The sequence below is a fragment of the Ranitomeya variabilis genome, chromosome 5 (genome assembly GCF_051348905.1).
Source record: "Ranitomeya variabilis isolate aRanVar5 chromosome 5, aRanVar5.hap1, whole genome shotgun sequence".
Lineage (NCBI taxonomy): Eukaryota > Metazoa > Chordata > Amphibia > Anura > Dendrobatidae > Ranitomeya > Ranitomeya variabilis.
Genome location: NC_135236.1, coordinates 103,174,659 through 103,196,977, shown reverse-complemented (window position 1 = coordinate 103,196,977; position 22,319 = coordinate 103,174,659). Strand labels below are relative to the sequence as shown.

Sequence of the window (22,319 nt, the reverse complement as noted above, 5' to 3'; positions counted from 1 at the left end):
TGCCCCACTGTCTCCAGCAATCTGCCCCACTGTCTCCAGCATTGCCCCAGTGTCTCCAGCAATTTTTCCCCTTGTGTCCAGCAATCTGCCCCAGTGTCTCCAGCAATCTGCCCCAGTGTCTCCAGCAATCTGCCCCAGTGTCTCCAGCATTGCCCCCAGTGTGTCCAGCATTGCCCCCAGTGTCTCCAGCATTGCCCCCAGTGTCTTCAGCAATCTGCTCCAGTGTCTCCAGCAATCTGTCCCAGTGTGTCCTCCAGCATTGCCCCCAGTGTGTCCACCGTCCGTTAGCATATCAATAAAACAAAACAAAAAAAAAAAAAACAGTCTCCTCACCTGACCAGCGTTCCCGGCGCTGAGCTCCCTCCAGCAGCGCACACTCGCCGGCGACTGACAATGACGTCAGACGCCGGCAACGTGTGCGCTGCGGCTGACTTCAGCTGCCAGCCTCCAATTGGCTGGCGGCTGTTGTTAACTATGGACATGCGGGCGCGAGCCCGCACGTCCATAGGAAACCGCCGCAGCGCCAGAAGGGGCCCGGTGAGCAGATCAGAAGGGGACCGATGCGGGCCCCCTCTCTCTGCCCACCGGGTCCGGTGGCACATAAATGCCGGCGGGCATTCTCACACTCAGGCGGATTATCAGAGGCGGGTGGTCAGTCTGTGCGGTAGCCCAGGGCCCCCCCACACCACTGGGCCCTGGGCTACCGCCCATATTGACCCTCTGATAATCCGCCCCTGAGGGTAAACATCGGGTTACTAAGCGCAGGGCCGCGCTTAGTAACCCGATGTTTACCCTGGTTACCAGTGTAAAATGTAAAAAAAAAAAACACTACATACTTACATTCGCGTCCCCCGGCGTCCGCTTCCTGCACTGACTGAGCGCCGGCCCTAACAGCAGAGCGGTGACGTCACCGCTGTGCTGTACTTTCACTTTCACTTTACGGCGCTCAGTCAGTGTGGGAAGTGGACGCCGGGGGACGCGAAGGTGAGTATGTACTGTTTGTTTTTTTTACATTTTACACTGGTAACCAGGGTAAACATCGGGTTACTAAGCGCGGCCCTGCGCTTAGTAACCCGATGTTTACCCTGGTTACCAGTGTAAAACATCGCTGGTATCGTTGCTTTTGGTGTCAAACACGACGATACACGCCGGTCTGACGACCAAATAAAGTTCTGAACTTTGTTCAACGACCAGCGATATCACAGCATGATCCTGATCGCTGCTGCGTGTCAAACTAAACGATATCGCTAGCCAGGACGCTGCAACGTCACGGATCGCTAGCGATATCGTTTAGTGTGAAGGTACCTTTAGAAGTTTTCAGTTAATGAGATTCTCGTGCTCTGGGGTGGGACTGTGGGCAGAGTCTTATCTTCCTGTTTAACATTGCCAACCTGACAGTGTCTGTAGTTTACTTAGCAAAATCCTGCTAACATGTTCGCTTTATAGGGAACCTTTCAGAATCTTCTACACGCAACCGTTTATATGTCTATGTAGCACTTTAAAAGATAAGAAAAGTTTGTTTCTTTTTTACCTCAATTTAATGCTCCAGCAGCGAGACATTGCATTTTGAAGTTTGGCATATATGTGTCTGTAAGTGCAGTGGGCATGACGATGCACTTATAGCTCCTCAGCCTCACACTATTTTCTGTGCCTAGCACCACTCCCTGGTTGATTGACAGGTCATTGAATATGCCAAACAGCGGGCAATAAAGCATGAAATTGAAAAGCTTTAAGTGAATCGTCATGCCCCTATGCACTGACATATGAGCAGACAGATATATATATATACATATATATATATATATATATATATATATATATACAGCACTCAAAAATGCAATTTCTCGCACCTGGAGCATCATTTTTGGGGTCATTAGGTGATCAGCTTGCTTATCATTTAAATGGCCACTCAGTTATATACATAGTGTGAGGGCAAACATGTGTCTGCCAGTTTTCTTTGGGGTCCTTTGTTCACGATCCACAACTCTTGGCCAGAGTGGTCGGTGGCTACAAAATATGTCTTTCTTCTGCATTACAGACAACCCATTGATTTGTACAGTTACTGAATAATGTTATGTTCCCCTTGTGGTGGCACTGTAGGCAAAGTTAATACTTACTCAAGGTTTCTCACAAATTACAACCAATTGATCAAGGTTCCAGCAGAGAGACACTTTGCAATCAGCTTTTTTTCAAGCGACCCATCTTAGTCTATGTTCACAAGTCCGGTAATCCTCCTTTAGAATGGATCCAGCAGCAATCTATTGGCAAAAAAAATTTATACAGACACAACTTTTTTACTCTGCTTTTAAAAAGCTGATTTCAGCTGGATCTGTTTTTTTAACATTGAAGTTTAAGAAAAATGAATCCGTTATCTGTTAAATAGCCAATCTTTTTATTTTCTTTTGAAACTAATCCAGTAAGCAAATAACAGATCCTTTTCAAATGAAAATAAACGGATGGATATTTAACAGATCTAGTTTCCATAAACTTCAATGTTAAAAAATGGATCCAGCTGAAATCAGTTTTTTTTATAAACGGACAAAAAAAGTTGTGTCAACACAAATTTTTTTGTCAATGGATTGCTGCTGGATCCGTTCTAGAGGATGATTACTGGACATGTGAACATAGCCTAATGAGGAACAATTGTTCAACATGAAGAACCTTTCTAATTAGAAGGATTAGATAAATCTGAATTGATAAAAGCTGTGCATTATAGGAATCAATAGGATTTATGGGGAGTGTAGCAGTTGATATAGCCTGAGCAATATATACAATTAGGTCTACAAGGACGTAAGCAGCTTAACCAGATATATAACATTTTCATCCACAGGACCATTTGTCTGTAAGATGGTTCCATTTATTCAAACGACAGCGGTGGTGGCCAGTACATTAACCATGACGTGTATCGCGGTGGAAAGGTATCAAGGAATTGTCCATCCACTGAAAATGAAGAGGCAGTACACCAATAAGAGGGCCTACAAGATGCTTGGTAAGAATTCCCCTTTGCCATTGTGACTAATGATATCTTTAACATGAACTTGTCTTTTTCCGTTTTTTTTTTAATTATAAATTTAGTTGTGTAATTTTCATTTTTTTTCCAGCACCAATTAATTTGGTGTATGTACATCGTGGCCTCTTCTCTAGTGTACTCCTAGTCAGTTCTGACAGTGAAATAACAAAAATAGCTAGTCATCTGAGCAAAATCACCATGGCCATGTTAGACTGCTAAGCTTTGTGGTAATCATCTGAGGTCATAGTGAGAACCTATAGGGTGAGCGGGATGGTCAGGGTCAGTGGGATGGTCAGGGTCAGTGGGATGGTCAGGATCAGTGGGATGGTCAGGGTCAGTGGGATGGTCAGGATCAGTGGAATGGTCAGGGTCAGTGGGATGGTCAGGATCAGTGGGATGGTCAGGATCAGTGGAATGGTCAGGGTCAGTGGGATGGTCAGGGTCGGTGGGATGGTCAGGGTCAGTGGGATGGTCAGGATCAGTGGGATGGTCAGGATCAGTGGGATGGTCAGGATCAGTGGAATGGTCAGGGTCAGTGGGATGGTCAGGGTCGGTGGGATGATCAGGGTCAGTGGGATGGTTAGGATCAGTGGGATGATCAGGGTCAGTAGGATGGGTAGGATCAGTGGTATGGTCAGGGTCAGTGGGAAGCCACGCAGTCTTCCCTTATTTATGAATGTATTGTGATTTAGGTGGACATCTCATCAATGTAATTTATTGGCAGAGTGCATGAATGATATTTGGTGTATTTCCATTATTCCAGCTTTCCATAAATGAAAATATCAAGAATTAATTTGTGAAAGGGTCGCACAATTTTACTTTCAAAAAGTGATCTTTCTTTCTGAATGTCTAGCTTCTTCTTCTTTTTCTGGAGACCATTTTCTTTTGTCTTTTAGGGTTTGTTTGGAGTATCGCTATTGTTGTAGGTTCTCCAATGTTACATGTACAGACATTGGAGGTAAGCAACTGACCCATTCATACAAATGCTTTTCTTTTGATGCGATAGGGATGATTTACTAATATGTGCACACATAGACATTCACAAAAAATTTAGGTCATATTGCTGCATTTTGGCATATATCATTAGATCTATTTATCTATTTTAGACAGTTTTTGCAACTCATTCAACATGGGTTTGTCACCAGGGGCATACCTATGGTGGGTGCACGGGTTGCTAATTCACCCAGGCACTGGAGCCGAGACAGACCCCAGAGGTTCCTTTGGTCCAGATCAGACTGCTATTAAAGAGTCATGACAGGTGGGGGCCTGATGAAGAGTCTTCTTTGGAGCCATGAGCTTAGAGTTATATATATATATATACACAGTTGTGCTCAAAAGTTTGCATACCCCGGCAGAATTGTTGCTTTCTTTGCCTTCTTTCAAAGAGTATGAATTATAACACCAAAACTTTTTCTCCACTCACGGATAGTAGTTGGGTGAAGCCATTTATTGTCAAACTACTGTGTTTTCTCTTTTGAAATCATAATGATGACCTAAAATGTCCAAATGACCCTGATAAAAAGTTCACCTACCCCATTTCTTAATACCGTGTACTGCCTCCTCTAACATCAATGACAGCTTGAAGTCTTTAGTGGTAGATATGGATGAGGTTTTATATTTTCTCAGATGATAAAGCTGCTCACTCTTCTTGGCAAAAGCCTCCAATTCCTGTAAATTCCTGGGCTGTCTAGCATAAACTGCGTGGTTGAGATCTCCCCTGAGTGGCTTAATGAGATTGAGGTCAGGAGACCGAGATGGCCACTCAAGAAACTTCACTTTGTTCTGCTGTATCCAATGACAGGTCGACTTGGCCTTGTGTTTTGAATCGTTGTCATGTTGGAAAGTCCAAGTACGTCCCATGCGCAGCTCCAGGGCTGATGAGTGCTAATTTGCCTCCAGTATTTGCTGATAACATGCTGCATTCATCTTTCCTTCAACTGTGACCAAGTTTCTTGTGCCTTTGTAGCTCACACATCCCCAAAACATCAGCGATCCACCTCTGTGCTTTACAGTAGGAATGGTGTTCCTTTCATGATAGGCCTTGTTGACCTCTCTCCAAATGTAATGTTTATGGTTGTGGCCAAAAAGTTCAATTTTAGTCTCATCACTCTAAATTAGCTTATTCCAGAAGTTTTGATGCTTGTCTCTGTGCTGTTTTGCATATTGTAGGCAAGATACTTTGTGGCATTTCTGGCTTTCTTCTGGCAACACGACCATGCAGCCCATTTTTCTTCAAGTGCCTCCTTTTTGTGCATCTTGAAACCGCCACACCACTAGTTTTCAGAGAGTCGTATATTTCAGCTGATGTTATTTGTGAGTTTTTCTTAGCATCCCGAACAATTTTCCTGGCAGTTGTGGATGACATTTTTGTTGGTCTACCTGCCTGAGATTTTGTTTTTACAGAGCCCCTGATTTTCCATTTGTTAATCATCGCTGATGCGGGCATTATCAATTAATTGGATATCTTTTTATATCCCTTTCCTGTTTTATACAGTTCAACTACCTTTTCCCATAGGTCCATGGACAATTCTTTTGCTTTCCCCATGACTCACAATCCAGAAAGTCAGTTGCTGGATGAAAGATGCAAGAATCTGTGTGGATCCCAGAAACTCACTCAGCTTTTATGCACACACTGATTACAAGCAAACAGGTCACAGGTGAGGATGTTATCTTTAGTAGCTATTCAAACCCATTTGTGTCAACTTCTGTGCATGTTATCAGGCCAAAATCACCAGGGAATGTGAACTTTTGATCAGGGTCATTTGGATGTTTCGGGTTGTCATTATGATTTAAAAACAGAAAACACAGTAGTTTGACAATAAATGGCTTCACCCAACCTCTAACCATGAGTGGAGGAAAAGTTTTGGTGTTATCATTCATATTCTCTGAAAAAAGGCCAAGAAAGCAAAAATTCTGCCAGGGTATGTAAACTTTTGAGCACAACTGTATACATACAGAGAGAGAGAGGTGGGTGTGTGTGTATGTGTTGGTGTTATATATATATTGTGTATATATACAGTATCATCCAGATTGTCTAGTCAAAATTCAGGTTTCCACTGTCTATTTGTTAGACAGGATTAGTAAATCTGAGATATAATAATGATAAATATCCACTTTCCAACACTACCTACAATGAATAATGTAAAACATAAATTAATGCAAGCAGAAAAAGAAGAAGAAAAAGCAGCAGTTGGACTGTACACACCTGTCAGAATGAGTTCAAAAAGTAGAGGCTAAATCTAAAATGGGTCATGCACCACCGCACTAAAATTATGTTAAAGTGACATACCGGTAGTGCCGACTGACATATGATATGATTCAGTAAAGAAGTGGAATGAAAAATATTATAAAACATTATATAATGTCCGCCACCGGACTTACAATATCAACAGTTAATTAGTACAGACAAAAGTACAGACAAAAAACTGGGCTGACGTAAGTCAGCATAAATAACAAATGACAGCTAACTCCATACAGGACTGAAATAACCAGGAGTCTGGAGCATAGACGAGGCTCAGCAATTATAATGTAAAATACATAAGGGTAATTAAGATAACAAAAATGCATCAAAAAATATAATATATTATAATAATAAATATATTATATGTATGCACAAAAAGCAGAGATTAAACAAGCTGCCAGACAACTGTAACATATACCATATATATGTATCTCCAAAAAGGCAGTGTGTACATAATAACAACCTCAATATTATAATAGTATGTAATACATAAGTAATAACATGTAGGAGCGGGTAATATGAACCAGACTCACCATTGCCGACAAAACTCCGAAGGAATCCAGGAGAGAATCGTAAATCCCTTGGTGATAAAAAAGACTGGTGAAGCTGGATAAAGTCACACAGAGAATCGTAAGCGTACTACAACTTTTCAGGCAGATCAGAGTGGATCCAGATACAGGGAGCCCGAGCCGGTGGCATCACCAAAAAGGGGTTGCAGAACTGGGATATCAGATAGGTTTAGTAAATCTGCATATAGGTGTGAATGTGATATCAAATAAATTGCAGGATATATAAATATTAGGGATGAGTGAATCAATTTGAGTCACATTAAGTTGACCTTGAATTGAAAAAAAGCAGATTTTCCTTTATCCAAATTTTTATTGATTTCCTTCTTGCAATTTCAACAAAATGGTGGGCGACTGGCCTTTGTTCTGCTGATTTGTAAATGGATAAGAAAGGGGTTAAAGAAAAATAATACCTCACTGATCACATGTCCCACCATGACAGCCCACATCAAGTCATTAAAAAAGCTTTGCCTGGCCTTTTCTTGGTTCACAATGTCCTCTTCTAGCATTTCAATTCAGTGCCTGGGCTCTGACATCGTGATTTATGTCATAATGTCATGATGTGCATCATGATATCAGAGGTGTACTCAGCAGTGAAAGACCCATTGCAGAGTTAAGATTCCGGAAGTGGACATCTCATGCCAAAGGAAAAAGAAGGCTGTACTGGAACATGGCAGAGGACTGGATAGGGACCCAATTCATATTTCCCTTTAACAAAATGTGCAAAACGATAAAGATAGAAAGGTCTGTAACTGGTTGGAAACTCTATACATTCTACAATCATTATGCTTTACATAATATTTCCTCTTTATGATTTTGTCTTGCAGGTGAAATATGACTTACTCTACAACTTGTACCATGTATGTTGCCTTGAATCATGGAGTGATGCTGCCCTGCGCAGAGCCTATGCCATATTTATCCTGGTGGCCCTGTTCTTAGTGCCCCTTGCTGCCATGCTTCTTCTGTATACCCGTATCGGGTACGAGCTGTGGATTAAAAAGCGCATTGGAGATTGTTCTGTGCTGAATACTTTAAGTCGTAATGAGATGGCAAAAATCACAAGGTATAATTACATAATGTGCTTCAGTCCTAATTTAGCGGAGTCTTGATTCTTAGTAAAAATTAGTCTTATAATTGTCTTTGAACTGTTTCAGTTCTTATAAGACTAAGAAAGCCTTCAAGATTAAAATATACTTTTTTATCCATAAAATAATTTATAATAAACATAACGCACCAACCCATTTCCTTAAGTTGCGGATGGGCAACACTCCAAACTTGATATAAACATATTGACCATAAAGTTATTAAACTATACTCAGTCAAGAAGTGTTTAATGATTAAAAAGAAACCTTTATTCACATATAGACAGGAGGAAGCAGATGCGAAACGCGCGTTGGGGTAGTCAAGGGATAGCGTGCCACGAGGCAGGGGAGCAGCGGGTCATTCAGGTAATATGTACCGAGTGGATTGCTCACAGTCTTTTGTTATTTTTTATGTGTGACACCTATGAGGTTGATGGAATGTGCAATAATTTGTGGCCCTATTTGGTGGAATCTGACGGTGGGGTCTTTGCCCTGTGTGAGACGCAGCTTGTTGTAATGATACGTGGATTAATGTGCAATATTTGGCGGTCCCACTCTGATTATCTGGCGGTGGGGTCTGGCTTTGGGCATTAGGAATACTTCTTTGTTGGTCAATGAATTGGTTTTTGACTATTTATAATTATCTTGCAATTGCATTTGTATGAGATTTGACCCAATAAGGATTATTTGTGCACTGTCATTTTTTTGACTCAATATGGATTACTTTGCACTGTCACCTTAAAACTTGGACTATATGCTGCAAGGAATTTTTTGCCTAGTGACTAAATATTCTTTATGAATACTCACGAGTACATGTGTAGCAGCAATTTTGCATTGGCATTTGAAAAACTGGTATTTGCTGCAAGGAATTTTCTCCTAGCGATTAATGAACTTTCATGAATATATGTGTAGCAGCAATTTTTTGAGTAATCATATCTGGATACCTGCGGTTCCCTTCGCTTACCTTTACTAGGAAAATTTTGTTCTGGTTTTGAGGAAATGGTTTTAATTGTGGGTATTGTCTATATGTGAATAACGGTTTCTTTTTAATCATTAAACACTTCGTGACTGAGTATAGTTTAATAACTTTACGGTCAATATGTTTATATAAAATAATTTATACCTATTGATGACGTTTAGATGGTCCAAGTCTTGTGCTCACAATCTGTATAACATCAGGTCTAAAGACAGGGCACAAATGGTCTTTTGTAATGGCTGGTGTTATTTAGATGGTCACATAGGGTATATATATTATGAAGGTCTATTCTAACATTGAAGGAAAAATCAGAAGAAAAGCCTGGTATCATTAAATGACACTCCAAAACTTTGATCTCAAATCACCTACTGAACTTTACAATTACATCAGCACAACTTTGACTGCAATATGTGATTACTAGAGTATGAGGAGCAACACCTATTTTCTTTTCGTCAATTAATCAGTCATGGTCTCAGAATTAGAAAATGGTAATGAACCCCATAACCGTTTCCACTCTATATCATTATCTGTCAACAAGCTTCAGGTATAATGATTGTAAGAAAGAAAGCTACATGCTTAATTTCACAAGCGTAGAAATCAAAAAAGTTGAAAAGGAGGGTGTAGCAATGTATGAACTCACATAACAACATCCAAGGTCAAAACATGCAATAAAATCCAGTTAAATCTGCCAAACACATTGTAAGTTACTACACAAAGCTGACCTATTGTAGCTCAGGGTTTAGACATGGCCTCTCTAGGGCACTTTTCTAAGTCTTAGTTTGTCTGCCACTAGGGTGAGTTAATGAGCTGAGTTTAATGAGCACAGTTTATATGTTAGCGAAGAAAAATAAATCCCAGCACCCAAGTGTTGATTAATGCTCAATTAATGGAAGTTCATGTTAGATGTTTCAACCCATCCTAGGCTTTTGTCAATTGTGGGAAGGGCTGAAAAGTCTTGAGTGACCTTCCATTAAATGAGCATTAATCAACACTTGGGTGCCGGGATTTCTTTTTCTTAGCAGTGCTGACTCTTTGATTTTAATCATACTGTTTATATGACAAACTCAATATAGAGTATAATGTGATTGGGATCATATCCGCACTAAACATTTGTTTTCAGTTTTATCATAAGAGCTGAAAAAATGATGGTGCACCGGATCTGTCTTAGGATGGACACCAGAAAACCCCTTTAACACAAGGGTCTGATTGGGCAGAACAGGTGTATAATACTAATGAAACATACACTCATAAACCTAACAATTCATTGAGGTGATGGTTGTCTAGTATTAAAAATACACATAGATGAGGCTTGTTTAGGGCGCTGGTCACACCCATGTAGCGCACAGTAGCCTATTAGTGACGCCTATACTATTAGATCAGGTGGTCTGCTCAGCACTATAGAAGGGCACCCCACAAGGGCAGATACTGCAATTTACCTTACCAACAATAAAGAACCTGGCTGTATCCAGAATAAAAATTGAAAAATATGCAATAAAAAGATTTTTAGCAGAAATGTCCGTTCTTGATATGACACATTAATCAAATTCGCCCATTCAAATAAATGTGTCTGTAAAACAAAAAATTCATCCATCAACAAATACCATCCATGTGTCATCTGAGTGTGTTATTTATTTTTTTAATGTGTAATGGTTGGGAGACGCTTGGAATTATTTTTTGCATATAAGTAAAATGGTTGCTAAACACGGATGCTAAAAACGGACACATGGATCAAAAATGGATGAAAAGCTGATCCAGCACACTGATGAAAAATGCTCCGTTTTTCCTCTCTTATCACTTCTGAATGAGGCCTGAGTTTATGCCTATGTAAGAAATGTGGACATGTAACAGAAAAACAATGAAACAGATAAATTATAAAATGATTCTGTGCAAAAACGCCCAGTGCTAAAAGGTGGAGATTAATTCTAAAAATCAATTTTGTTTTTCTTGCATGACATGTAATAGTTTTAATCAATTTCTTTAACTCATCAGTAAAATATAAAACATAACAGATCTGGAATCACAAATCTCCGTTTGTCTATTTTGTCCAGATCTGAAATCACAAATCCCACAGTAAATAACTGATTAGCATATAGATGTATTACCTGCTATCTGGTGCTTCTTACCTCCCGGGGGACAGCGCTTCCATCTTTGTGTAGTATACGGTGATATTACTACTGGGTAACGTAATAGAACTTGACCCTGGACTGGAGATTCTAGGTTCTCACCTAATCTCCTGAAAACATGACTGCACATGAGAATGACTATGTAATATATGAATGTCTAATGTTTCTCTCCAAGCTATATTATTGTATTAAGAAACTCAAGTATGAACATTTGTGAACTCCATCGGAATGGCAGGATGTAACATCATGGTATATTTCCAGCAAGAAAGATAAGAATTACTTTCACAATTACTTCTGGAATGAAAGATTCTCACAAATGAATGTCAAACAATGTCAAGAGCAAGACAAGAAAGAGACATGGGAAAATGAATTTCAGATGACATGAACCTTATGGGATGTAATGATAGGTCTGGTGGATATTTTAGTGAAATGGAAGCTGTATTGACAGCAATTAATAGTGACATGGTAATGTGGCACCTATTTGTCCTTTCATACTGGACAATCAATTCTTAATGAGAACGATGATTACTCATGGGCATGTCAACATTATCAATCATCTTCAGTCTTAAGACTGCATTCAGAGACCTGTTTTTCAAATATATGTAATATCCGTATTTTTCACATATCGAGCACACAGTCCATGTGACTGCTCACATATCTGTTTTTTTTCTTCAGAACTAGTCTGTAACAAAAAAATGTTAGGGAGATGTCTGTTTTGAATATGATAAAACTTGCCGATTCAAGAGAACAAGTCCATGAAAAAATAGCACTCGGATTTCATCCATGTGTCATCTTAGTGCTGGATGGTTTAAAGGAAACCTGTCACATGGAACATGGCATCTGATTTGCAGGCAGCATGTGACAGAGTAGTGGAGCTGGTCAGATTGATATATAATTTTGTGGGAAAAGATTCAGTATAGCTTTTCATTTATTTCTTCAAAGTTCTGCTTGTACTGGGTTTACGAGTCCAGTGGGCAATCCAACATGGTGACTGACAGATGTCTCTGTATCTACACTCATACAAGGAGGGCTGTGAGTCACTAAGTAGAACCACATCCTGGGCTTTTAAAGCCAGAATGACGAGGAATTTTATTGATTGTAATTTAAAAATTTACAAATTTTTGGCTTTAATGGGTAGGAAAAGCTTGGATGTATTGTTTTTCATAAGAGAAAAATGAGAACCACACTGATGTTAAAAAATGGTCACACAGACCAAAAAGGGACACACGGACCACAAATGGATATAAATCAAATCCAACAAGCTGGTAAAAAAAATGTTCCTGTTTTTTCCTGCACAAAAAATAGAATGTCTTGATGAGGACTAACACAGTTTATGTTGTCCTCACATCTTTAAGACATATAAGAAAATAAAATCTGCCCCTATAGCCTTTACTTGTGGTGCCATCTCAAGAAGTCTTTTTAGTCTATATGGAACTTGGAACTTCTGATCACTGTACAGAGGCTTCTGATTTCACAATTCCAGAGTCAAGAGTTGCAGATGTCTCCAGCAAAATATTGGGAAATTTATGAAGATTAGATCTGGACTTCTCGTAAAACAGACCCCATTTTATGTAAGATTTTAACTCGAAGCACCGATTTTAGGCAATATAAAGAGCAGCTGCGAGAAGCCTCCTGAGCAGTTCATCGTGGAGAACACAAAAGAATTTGCGAAGGTGTTTAAACACAGACAAAATATTTTTTCTCTGGGCAAAAAATCCATATACGGCCTTGTCTTCATAGACATTAGGTTAATACATTTTGATGCAAATAGTTGTACGTACCTAGAGCAATTTAATATCTAGAACTTAGAAGGGTTGTTTCAGCAAAGACCACACTTTTCCATTGGAAGATGCAAGTCCGGCTTCCAACCCCATTTGCAAACTGTAATGGGATTTTTTCTCCCTCATATGATAAGAAAAACCCATTTAATAGTTACAAGTCAGATATAGTTATCTGTATCTAGTGCTATACATCTGACTCTTTTGTGATCTGATCTACATATGTACAGAAGGAACAGGAAACATGTTTAGAGGTGGCATCAAGAAATTTACAGATCTAATTAAAATTGATGTCTTCATGCCTGGCTTAATAATTATGTCATGTAAGCCTGGTGTCCGGATATGAAGACTATACATGGAATATGGAGACATTTTATGAATAGCTCGGAAGAATGTAATTTAATAAAAGAATGAATACAAAACATTGAATATCATTTTAATTATAGCTGATGTCCTGTAAGAAATAGACTGGAAATGAAAACTGTAATTAGAACCTAATTTTGATCTTTGAAATGCGAATAAATGGTTTGCAAAAATTTCAAGTCAAAGGGATGTTATATAATTATTCAATAATCATGATCAGAAAAGTTCATGAACTGGTACATATGGCATTTAAACTACCGGTAATTGCATTTTATGACTCTATGTACTCCAGCTAACGTACATGGTTGGAACATCATATAAAGGGTGAGATGAAGTATCCCAATTCTCTTTATTTTAGAGTTTCCCAAAATTGTGGTTTGCGACAATTTTACACATCAATGTTTTGCTTTGCGGCATGTCAAGTCTCCCAACACAAACTTGGCAGTTTCATATATCCTATGAGACCTCTCATACAGCCAAATTAGATCTTATTCTTTGTACTGACGAGGGGCAATACCTCAAAACACCATGTCTGCAAATTGAGATTATTATTTGGGTTTTATCCTAAGTCATGTGGCAAGCTTGTTAAAGGGTTGATATTGGCTTTTAGGATTGCTACTTCCAATATGTGGCGCTAGAGGTCAAGTCTTCTCCCTCTCTGAATATGCAATTTGCATATTTAATTTCCCATGATAGCATTGCATAACCTATAAGCCTCTTTACACTGACATGACAAACTTGTCACTCGACACAAAGAGAAACATTACCCCTTAGATCCCAGTCTTAGGGTATGTGCACACGTTGCGGATTTCTTGCAGAAATTTCCTGAAGAAAACCGGAAATTTTCTGCAAGAAATCCGCATTTTTTTTTTTGCGTTTTTTTCCCGTTTTTTTGCGTTTTTTTAGCATTCTGCAAGCGTAATTAGCTTGCAAAATGCTAAAGTTTTCCAAGCGATCTGTAGCATCGCTTGGAAAACTGACTGACAAGTTGGTCACACTTGTCAAACATAGCGTTTGACAAGTGTGACCAACTTGTTACTATAGATGCTGCTTTTGCAGCATCTATAGTAAAAGATAGAACGTTTAAAAATAATAAAAAAAATAAAAAAAATGCTTATACTCACCTGCAGACAGCAGATCTCCTCACCGGCGTCCATTCCTATAGCTGATGTGTGCGCGCAGGGCCTTCCATGACGTCACGGTCACGTGAGCGGTCTCGACCAATCACAGGACAGTGACGTCATTCGGCAAGGTCCTTCACCGCACACCAGCTGCTGCTACAGGAACCGAAGACAGCGTGCAGCACAGAGGCGGGAACACTTCGGGGGCCATCAGAGGGTGAGTATAGGACTATTTTTTATTTTAATTCTTATTTTTTTACCAATTATATGGTGCCCAGTGCGTGGAGGAGAGTCTCCTCTCCTCCACCCTGGGTACCAACCGCACATAATCTGCTTACTTCCCGCATCGTGGGCACAGCCCCGTGCGGGAAGTAAGCAGATCAATGGACCCCTAGGTGTGCGGAATCCCCTGCAATTCCGCATTTTAATGAACATGTTGCTTTTTTTTCCGCGATGCGATTTTTTCGCGGAAAAAAAGGCTACATTTGCACAAAAAATGCGGAATACACTGAAAATAATGGGAGGCATATGTAAGCGTTTTTTTCGCGTTTTTATCACGTTTTTATAGCGAAAAAACGTGAAAAAAACGCGAAAAATACTGAACGTGTGCACATGGCCTTAAACCTCTCATACAACCAAATTAGATCTCATACTTTGCACTGAGGAGCAACACCCTGAAAGGAACACGTGTCTGCATACTGAGATTTTGGTTTGGCTTATATCTGAAAACGTGGCAAGGCTCAAAAGTGATTTTTAGGATTGCTACTTCTAATAGATGGCACTAAAGTTCTGGTCCTCTTCCTCTCTGAAGAGGCAATTTGCATATGAGGTTGCAGAATTTGAGTTAAGGTTAAGCCTATATTGATTTCTATTGCTTTTGAACCTCATGCACGCAAAAGTATTATGCTGTGTTTTTCATGGAGCTATAATAGTTCTGCCATATGCTGCACCTCTATATTCTTCTAATTATATAGAGAAGGGTATTGCGGCTTTAAGTTCAAGGTTCACCAGCTCCCATAGATTAGCTGTGAAGATCATCGGCACAGAAAGTTAAAACCCCTGTTTGACGTGAGAAGAAGACAAAGCAAAGTAAGGTATCCAGCCGCTTGGAAATAAAACTTCATCAATGTATTAGTACAGCTTAAAAAGTTCCAGGTACATTAACCCCTTAGTGACAGAGCCAATTTGGTACTTAATGACCGAGCCAATTTTTACAATTCTGACCAGTGTCACTTTAAGAGGTTATAACTCTGGAACGCTTTATCGGATCCCACTGATTCTGAGATTGTTTTTTCATGACATATTGTACTTCAAGTTAGTGGTAACATTTCTTCGATATTACTTGCGATTATTTATGAAAAAAATGGAAATATGGCGAAAATTTTTAAAATTTTGCAATTTTCAAACTTTATATTTTTATGCCCTTAAATCAGAGAGATATGTCACAAAAAATAGTTAATAAATAACATTTCCCACATGTCTACTTTACATTAGCACAATTTTGGAAACAATTTTTTTTTTGTTAGGGAGTTATAAGGGTTAAAAGTTGACCAGCAATTTCTCATTTTTACAACACCATTTTTTTTTAGGGACCACATCTCATTTGAAGTCATTTTGAGGGGTCTATATGATAGAAAATAACCAAGTACGACACCATTCTAAAAACTGCACCCCTCAAGCTGCTCAAAACCACATTCAAGAAGTTTATTAACCCTTTACGTACTTCACAGTGAACTGAAACAATGTGGAAGAAAAAAATGAACATTTAACTTTTTTTTGCAAACATTTTACTTCAGAACCATTTTTTTTAATTTTCACAAGTGTAAAAACAGAAATTTAACCACAAATTTTGTTGTGCAATTTTTCCTGAGTACGCCGATACCCCATATGTGGAGGTAAACCACTGTTTGGGCGCACCGCAGAGCTTGGAAGTGAAGGAGCACCGTTTGACTGTTTCAGTGCAGAATTGGCTGGAATTGAGATCAGACGCCATGTCGCGTTTCAGGAGCCCCTAATGTGCCTAAACAGTGGAAACCCCCCACAAGTGATACCATTTTGGAAACTAGACCCCTTAAGGAACTTATCTAGATGTGTGGTGAGCACTTTGAACCCCAAAGTGCTTCACAGAAGTTTATAACGTAGAGCCGTGAAAATAAAAAATCGCATTTGTTTTCACAAAAATGATTTTTTCGCCCACAAATTCTTATTTTCACAAGGGTAACAGGAGAAATTAGACCACAAAAGTTGTTGTGCAATTTCTCCTGAGTACGTCAATACCCCATATGTGGGGGTAAACCACTGTTTGGGCGCACCGCAGAGCTTGGAAGTGAAGGAGCACCGTTTGACTTTTTCAATGCAGAATTGGCTGGAATTGAGATCGGATGCCATGTCGCGTTTGGAGAGCCCCTGATGTGCCTAAACAGTGGAAACCCCCCACAAGTGATACCATTTTGGAAACTAGACCCCTTAAGGAACTTATCTAGATATTCGGTGAGCACTTTGAACCCCCAAGTGCTTCACAGAAGTTTATAACGTAAAGCCGTGAAAATAAAAAATCGCATTTTTTCTACAAAAATGATCTTTTTGCCCCCAAATTTTTATTTTCACAAGGGTAACAGGAGAAATTAGACCGCAAAAGTTGTTGTGCAATTTCTCCTGAGTACGTCAATACCCCATATGTGGGGGTAAACCACTGTTTGGGCGCACCGTAGAGCTTGGAAGAGAAGGAGTGTCGTTTTACTTTTTCAATGTAGAATTGGCTGGAATTGAGATCGGACTCCATGTCACGTTTGGAGAGCCGCTGATGTGCCTAAACAGTGGAGACCCCCACAAATGACACCATTTTGGAAACTAGACCCCTTAAGGAACTTATCTAGATGTGTGGTGAGCACTTTAAACCCCCAGGTGCTTCACAGAAGTTTATAACATAGAGCCGTGAAAATAAAAAAAATCGCATTTTTTCTACAAAAATGATCTTTTTGCCTCCAAATTTTTATTTTACCAAGGGTAACAGGAGAAAATGGACACCAGAAGTTGTTGTACAATTTGTCTTGAGTACGCCGACACCCCGTATGTGGGGGTAAACCACTGTTTGGGTGCATGGCTGAGCTCGGAAACAAAGGAGCGCCATTTGGCTTTTCAATGCAAAATTGACTGGAATTGAGATCGGACGCCATGTCGCGTTTGGAGAGCCCCTGATGTGCCTAAACAGTAGAAACCCCCCAAAAGTGACCCCATTTTGGAAACTAGACCCCCCATGGAACTTATCTAGATGTGTAGTGAGAACTTTGAATGCCCAAGTGCATCACAGAAGTTTATAATGCAGAGTCGTGAAAATAAAAAAAAATTTTTTTTTAACTATAAAGATTTTTTAGCCCCCAAGTTTTTATTTTCACAAGGGTAACAAGAGAAATTGGACCCCAAACGTTGTTGTCCAATTTGTCCTGAGTATGCTGGTACCCCATATGTGGGGGTAAACCACTGCTTGGGCGCACGGCAGAGCTCGGAAGGGAAGGAGCGCCATTTTGGAATGCAGACTTTGATAGAATTGTCTGCGGGCGTTATGTTGCGTTTGCAGACCCCTAATGTACCTAAACAGTAGAAATTCCCAACAAGTGACCCCATTTTGGAAAACAGACCCCCCAAGGAACTTATCTAGATATGTGGTGAGAACTTTGAATGCCCAAGTGCTTCACAGAAGTTTATAATGCATAGTAGTGAAAATAAAAAAAAAAATTTTTTCCCACAAAAAAGATTTTTTTAGCCCCCAAATTTTTATTTTCACAAGGGTAACAAGAGAAATTGGACCACAAAAGTTGTTGTCCAATTTGTCCTGAGTATGCTGGTACCCAATATGTGGGGGTAAACCACTGTTTGGGCGCACGGCAGAGCTCGGAAGAGAAGGAGCGCCATTTTGGAATTCAGACTTTGATAGAATTGTCTGTGGGTGTTATGTTGCGTTTGCAGAGCCCCTGATGTACCTAAACAGTAGAAACCCCCCACAAGTGACCAAATTTTGGAAACTAGACCCCCTAAGGAACTTATTTAGATATGTGGTGAGAACTTTGAATGCTCAAGTGCTTCACAGAAGTTTATAATGCAGAGTAGTGAAAATAAAAAAATATTTTTTTTTCCCACAAAAAAGATTTTTAGCCCCCAAGTTTTTATTTTCACAAGGGTAACAGGAGAAATTGGACCCTAAAAGTTGTTGTCCAATTTGTCCTGAGTATGCTGGTACCCAATATGTGGGGGTAAACCACTGTTTGGGCGCACGGCAGAGCTCGGAAGAGGAGCGCCATTTTGGAATTCAGACTTTGATAGAATTGTCTGTGGGTGTTATGTTGCGTTTGCAGAGCCCCTGATGTACCTAAACAGTAGAAACCCCCCACAAGTGACCAAATTTTGGAAACTAGACCCCCTAAGGAACTTATCTAGATATGTGGTGAGAACTTTGAATGCTCAAGTGCTTCACAGAAGTTTATAATGCAGAGTAGTGAAAATAAAAAAATATTTTTTTTCCCACAAAAAAGATTTTTAGCCCCCAAGTTTTTATTTTCACAAGAGTAACAGGAGAAATTGGACCCCAAAAGTTGTTGTCCAATTTATTCCGAGTACGCTGATGCCCCATATGTGGGGGTAAACCACTGTTTGGGCGCACGGCAGAGCTCAGAAGGGAGGGAGCACCATTTGACTTTTTTAGCGCAAAATTGGCTGTCATGTTTGGAGACCCCCCTGATGTACCTAAACAGTGGAAACCCCCAAATTATAACTCCAACCCTAACTCCAACACACCCCTAACCCTAATCTTAACCCGATCCATAATCCTAATCACAACCCTAACGATAATCACAACCCTAACCCCAAAACAGCCCTAATCTCAACCCTAACCATAACCCTAATCAAAACCCTAAATCCAACACACCCCTAACCCTAATCCCAAACGTAACCCTAATCCCAACCCTAATCCAAACCCTAATCCCAACTCTAACCCTAACTTTAGCCCCAACCCTAACCCGAACTTTAGCCCCAACCCTAACCATAACTTTAGCCCCGTCGTCACAAAAAAAGTTCAATGTAACCTTTTTTTTGTATGTCGCGTCCGCCATTTCCGCGCATGCGTGGCCGTAACTCTGCCCCCTCCTCCCCAGGACATAGACTGGGCAGCGGATGCGTTGAAAAACTGCATCCGCTGCCCACGTTGTGCACAATTTTCACAACGTGCGTCGGTACGTCGGGCCGACGCATTGCGACCGCCCCGTACCGACGCAAGTGTGATAGAAGCCTAAGGCTACTTTCACACTAGCGTCGTACTCGGCCCATCGCAGTGTGCCGGGCCGACGTACCGACGCTAGCGTTGTAAGCGCCGCACAACGGGTGCAGCGGATGCTGTTTTTTCAACGCATCCGCTGCCCCATTGTGAGGGGAGGCGGGGGCGGAGTTCCGGCCGCGCATGCTCGGTCGGAAATGGCAGACACGTCGCACAAAAAAGTTACATGTAGCTTTTTTTGTGCCGACGGTCCGCCAAAGCACGACGCATCCGTCGCACGACGGATGCGACATGTGGCAATCCGTCGCAATGCGTCGCTAATGCAAGCCAATGGAGAAAAAACGCATCCTGCAAGCACTTTTGCAGGATGCGTTTTTTCTCCGACGCATTGCGACGGAAGCCAAAAAACGCTAGTGTGAAAGTAGCCTAACCCTAACCCTAGCCCTAACCCTAACCCTAAATTTAGCCCCAACCCTAACCCTAGCCCTAACCCTAACCCTAACTCTAGCCCTAACCCTAACTCTAACCCTAGCCCTAACCCTAACCCTAACCCTAACTCTAACCCTAACCCTAACCCTAATTTTAGCCCCAACTCGTCTTCTCCTGCCGGCCGGCAGATGGCAGCAGATGGCGGGCGCACTGCGCATGCGCCCGCCATAAGGAAAAAGCCGGCTGGCAGGAGAAGACAGAAGAGGACCCAGGGACACCGGGTGAGTATGTTAGGGTCCCCGAATCCCCCTATTTCTCTGTCCTCTGATGTGTGATCACATCAGAGGACAGAGAATTACAGATCGCCTTTTTTTTTTTTGCGGTCGCCGGTAAACTGTTAATTACCGGCGATCGCAAAACAGGGGTCGGTGCAAACCGACCCCGATCATGTTATTTGTTCAAAGATCTTTCGGGTGCCGGGCGGCGGGCGTACTGCGCGTGCGCCCGCCATTTTTTCCCGGAAAAAAGATGGCGGCGCCCATGGGGACCCACGAGGAGCACCGAGGGAGATAGGTAAGTATCGGGGGGCTACCGGAGGCCATCGGGGACCCTATTTCTCTGTCCTCCGATGTACGATCACATCGGAGGACAGAGAAATTAAACGGCACATCGCGTTTTTTTTTTTTGTTGCGACCGCCGGTAAACGGTTAATTACCGGCGTTCGCAACTTGGGGGTCGGTAAAAAAACCCCGAATCATGTTCTCTGGGGTCTCGGCTACCCTCGGCAACCGAGACCCCAGAGAAAATCCGACTCTGGGGGGCGCTATTCACTTTTTCCACAGCGCCGTTAATTAACGGCGCTGTGGTTTAAGTACCCTTAGCGGCCGCCGTTAAAAGGCGTTTTGGCGGTCGTTAAGGGGTTAAAAATATTGTATTTGGAGAAAAATAAAACTCATTTTGAGCATAGAACTGTACATGACTAAGAACAGTTCTATATCCGAAACGTGCTGGTTTTTGCCTTCATACAATATTTTTAATGTACTGTAGCTGAAACATTTCAAGCTGTACTAATACATTGATGAAGTTTTCTATCCAAATGGATGAATGGCAATAGTTTACCATTAAAGTATTTTCATGGAATCTGCCAAATAATAATTTTGACATGCTCCATCCATAATAATACATAGAAGTATTATTCTCTAAAAGCATTGCAGGTAGAACCTGTTTCAGCGGCTCCGTATATGTAACTGCTATGTGCATGATTGTAAGGCTTTGTTTACTTGTTTTTTTAATATTATTCATTGAGAAAAATCCATGTTATTCAATGAGGTATTGCCATAATCTCCTGTACAGCCTATGAACTTTCTTGGGCCTGTAGGCTTATAACAATGGATCCAAAAACTACGAAAAACTAGGGAAAAAAAATGAAGGTCCCCTTGTATCATGAAATGCGTTTTACCTGCTGGTATTAATGAAGAGGTTGCTGGAGTGGCATAGCATATACCTCTTAATGAATTTGGGGAATCGTTGGGTTGTCATGCTACACTGCAAAAAATTTAGTTGAGGGAACATAAAACATTTCAATGGTAATTTATATCATTTTTGTAGTGTAAATTTTGATGAATTTGTTGGCCTCACTTGTCTGTTCCCGCTCCACAGGACTTGCCAAGGCTGGAATAAAATGCCAAAACTTTTTGTGCAACTACAAAGGTTCTTTTGGCAGCTAAAATTAACTTTCAAGTAAGGGCCTTTCTCCTGAGACAGCTTCTGTAATAGATCACATCTATTCTCTACTGATGGAAGCAAGAAGATACAAATTATTTTATATTTGTACAATATACAAGTCGTCATTCGTGTCTTAGTGTTTACAATAATCTACTGTGAGCTATTTCTCTGATCTAAGCTTTATTCCAAAGAGGGTTCATACTCCTGAAATATTTTTCTGGTTGTCTCCAAGAAAAAAGAAACGAGCTGTGATGATGATGGTCATCGTGGTCCTTTTCTTCACTGCCTGCTGGGCGCCATTCCATGTGGTCCACATCCTTTTTGAGTACAGTAAGTACCTTTATTACATTGCTTCTAAAAAGACATATATAAAGCAAAGTTGCTCTACCTATTTTTTATATACAGTAGGGAAAATAAGTATTTGATGCACTACCGATTTTGCATGTTTTCCCACCTACAAAGAATGGAGAGGTCTGTAATGTTTATCGTAGGTACACTTCACCTGTGAGAGATAGAATCTAAATATAAAAACTAGAAAATCACATTGTATGATTTTTACATAATTAAATTGAATTTTACTGCATGAAAAGCTACAATAGAAAAACAGAACTTAATATTTTGTACAGAAACCTTTGTTTG

At 40.5% G+C, this 22,319-nt stretch overlaps 1 protein-coding gene across 1 annotated transcript in view; it reads left to right on the top strand.

The window, feature by feature from the left end:
- Positions 1 to 22,319, top strand: part of QRFPR (pyroglutamylated RFamide peptide receptor) — a 324,549-nt gene that overhangs the window by 286,370 nt on the left and 15,860 nt on the right. Inside the window, exons 2-5 of the mRNA XM_077260864.1 lie at positions 2,831 to 2,989; positions 3,907 to 3,968; positions 7,645 to 7,880; positions 21,913 to 22,010. Of these exons, the coding sequence (XP_077116979.1) occupies positions 2,831 to 2,989; positions 3,907 to 3,968; positions 7,645 to 7,880; positions 21,913 to 22,010 (555 nt within the window). The remainder of the gene's footprint in view (positions 1 to 2,830; positions 2,990 to 3,906; positions 3,969 to 7,644; positions 7,881 to 21,912; positions 22,011 to 22,319) is intronic.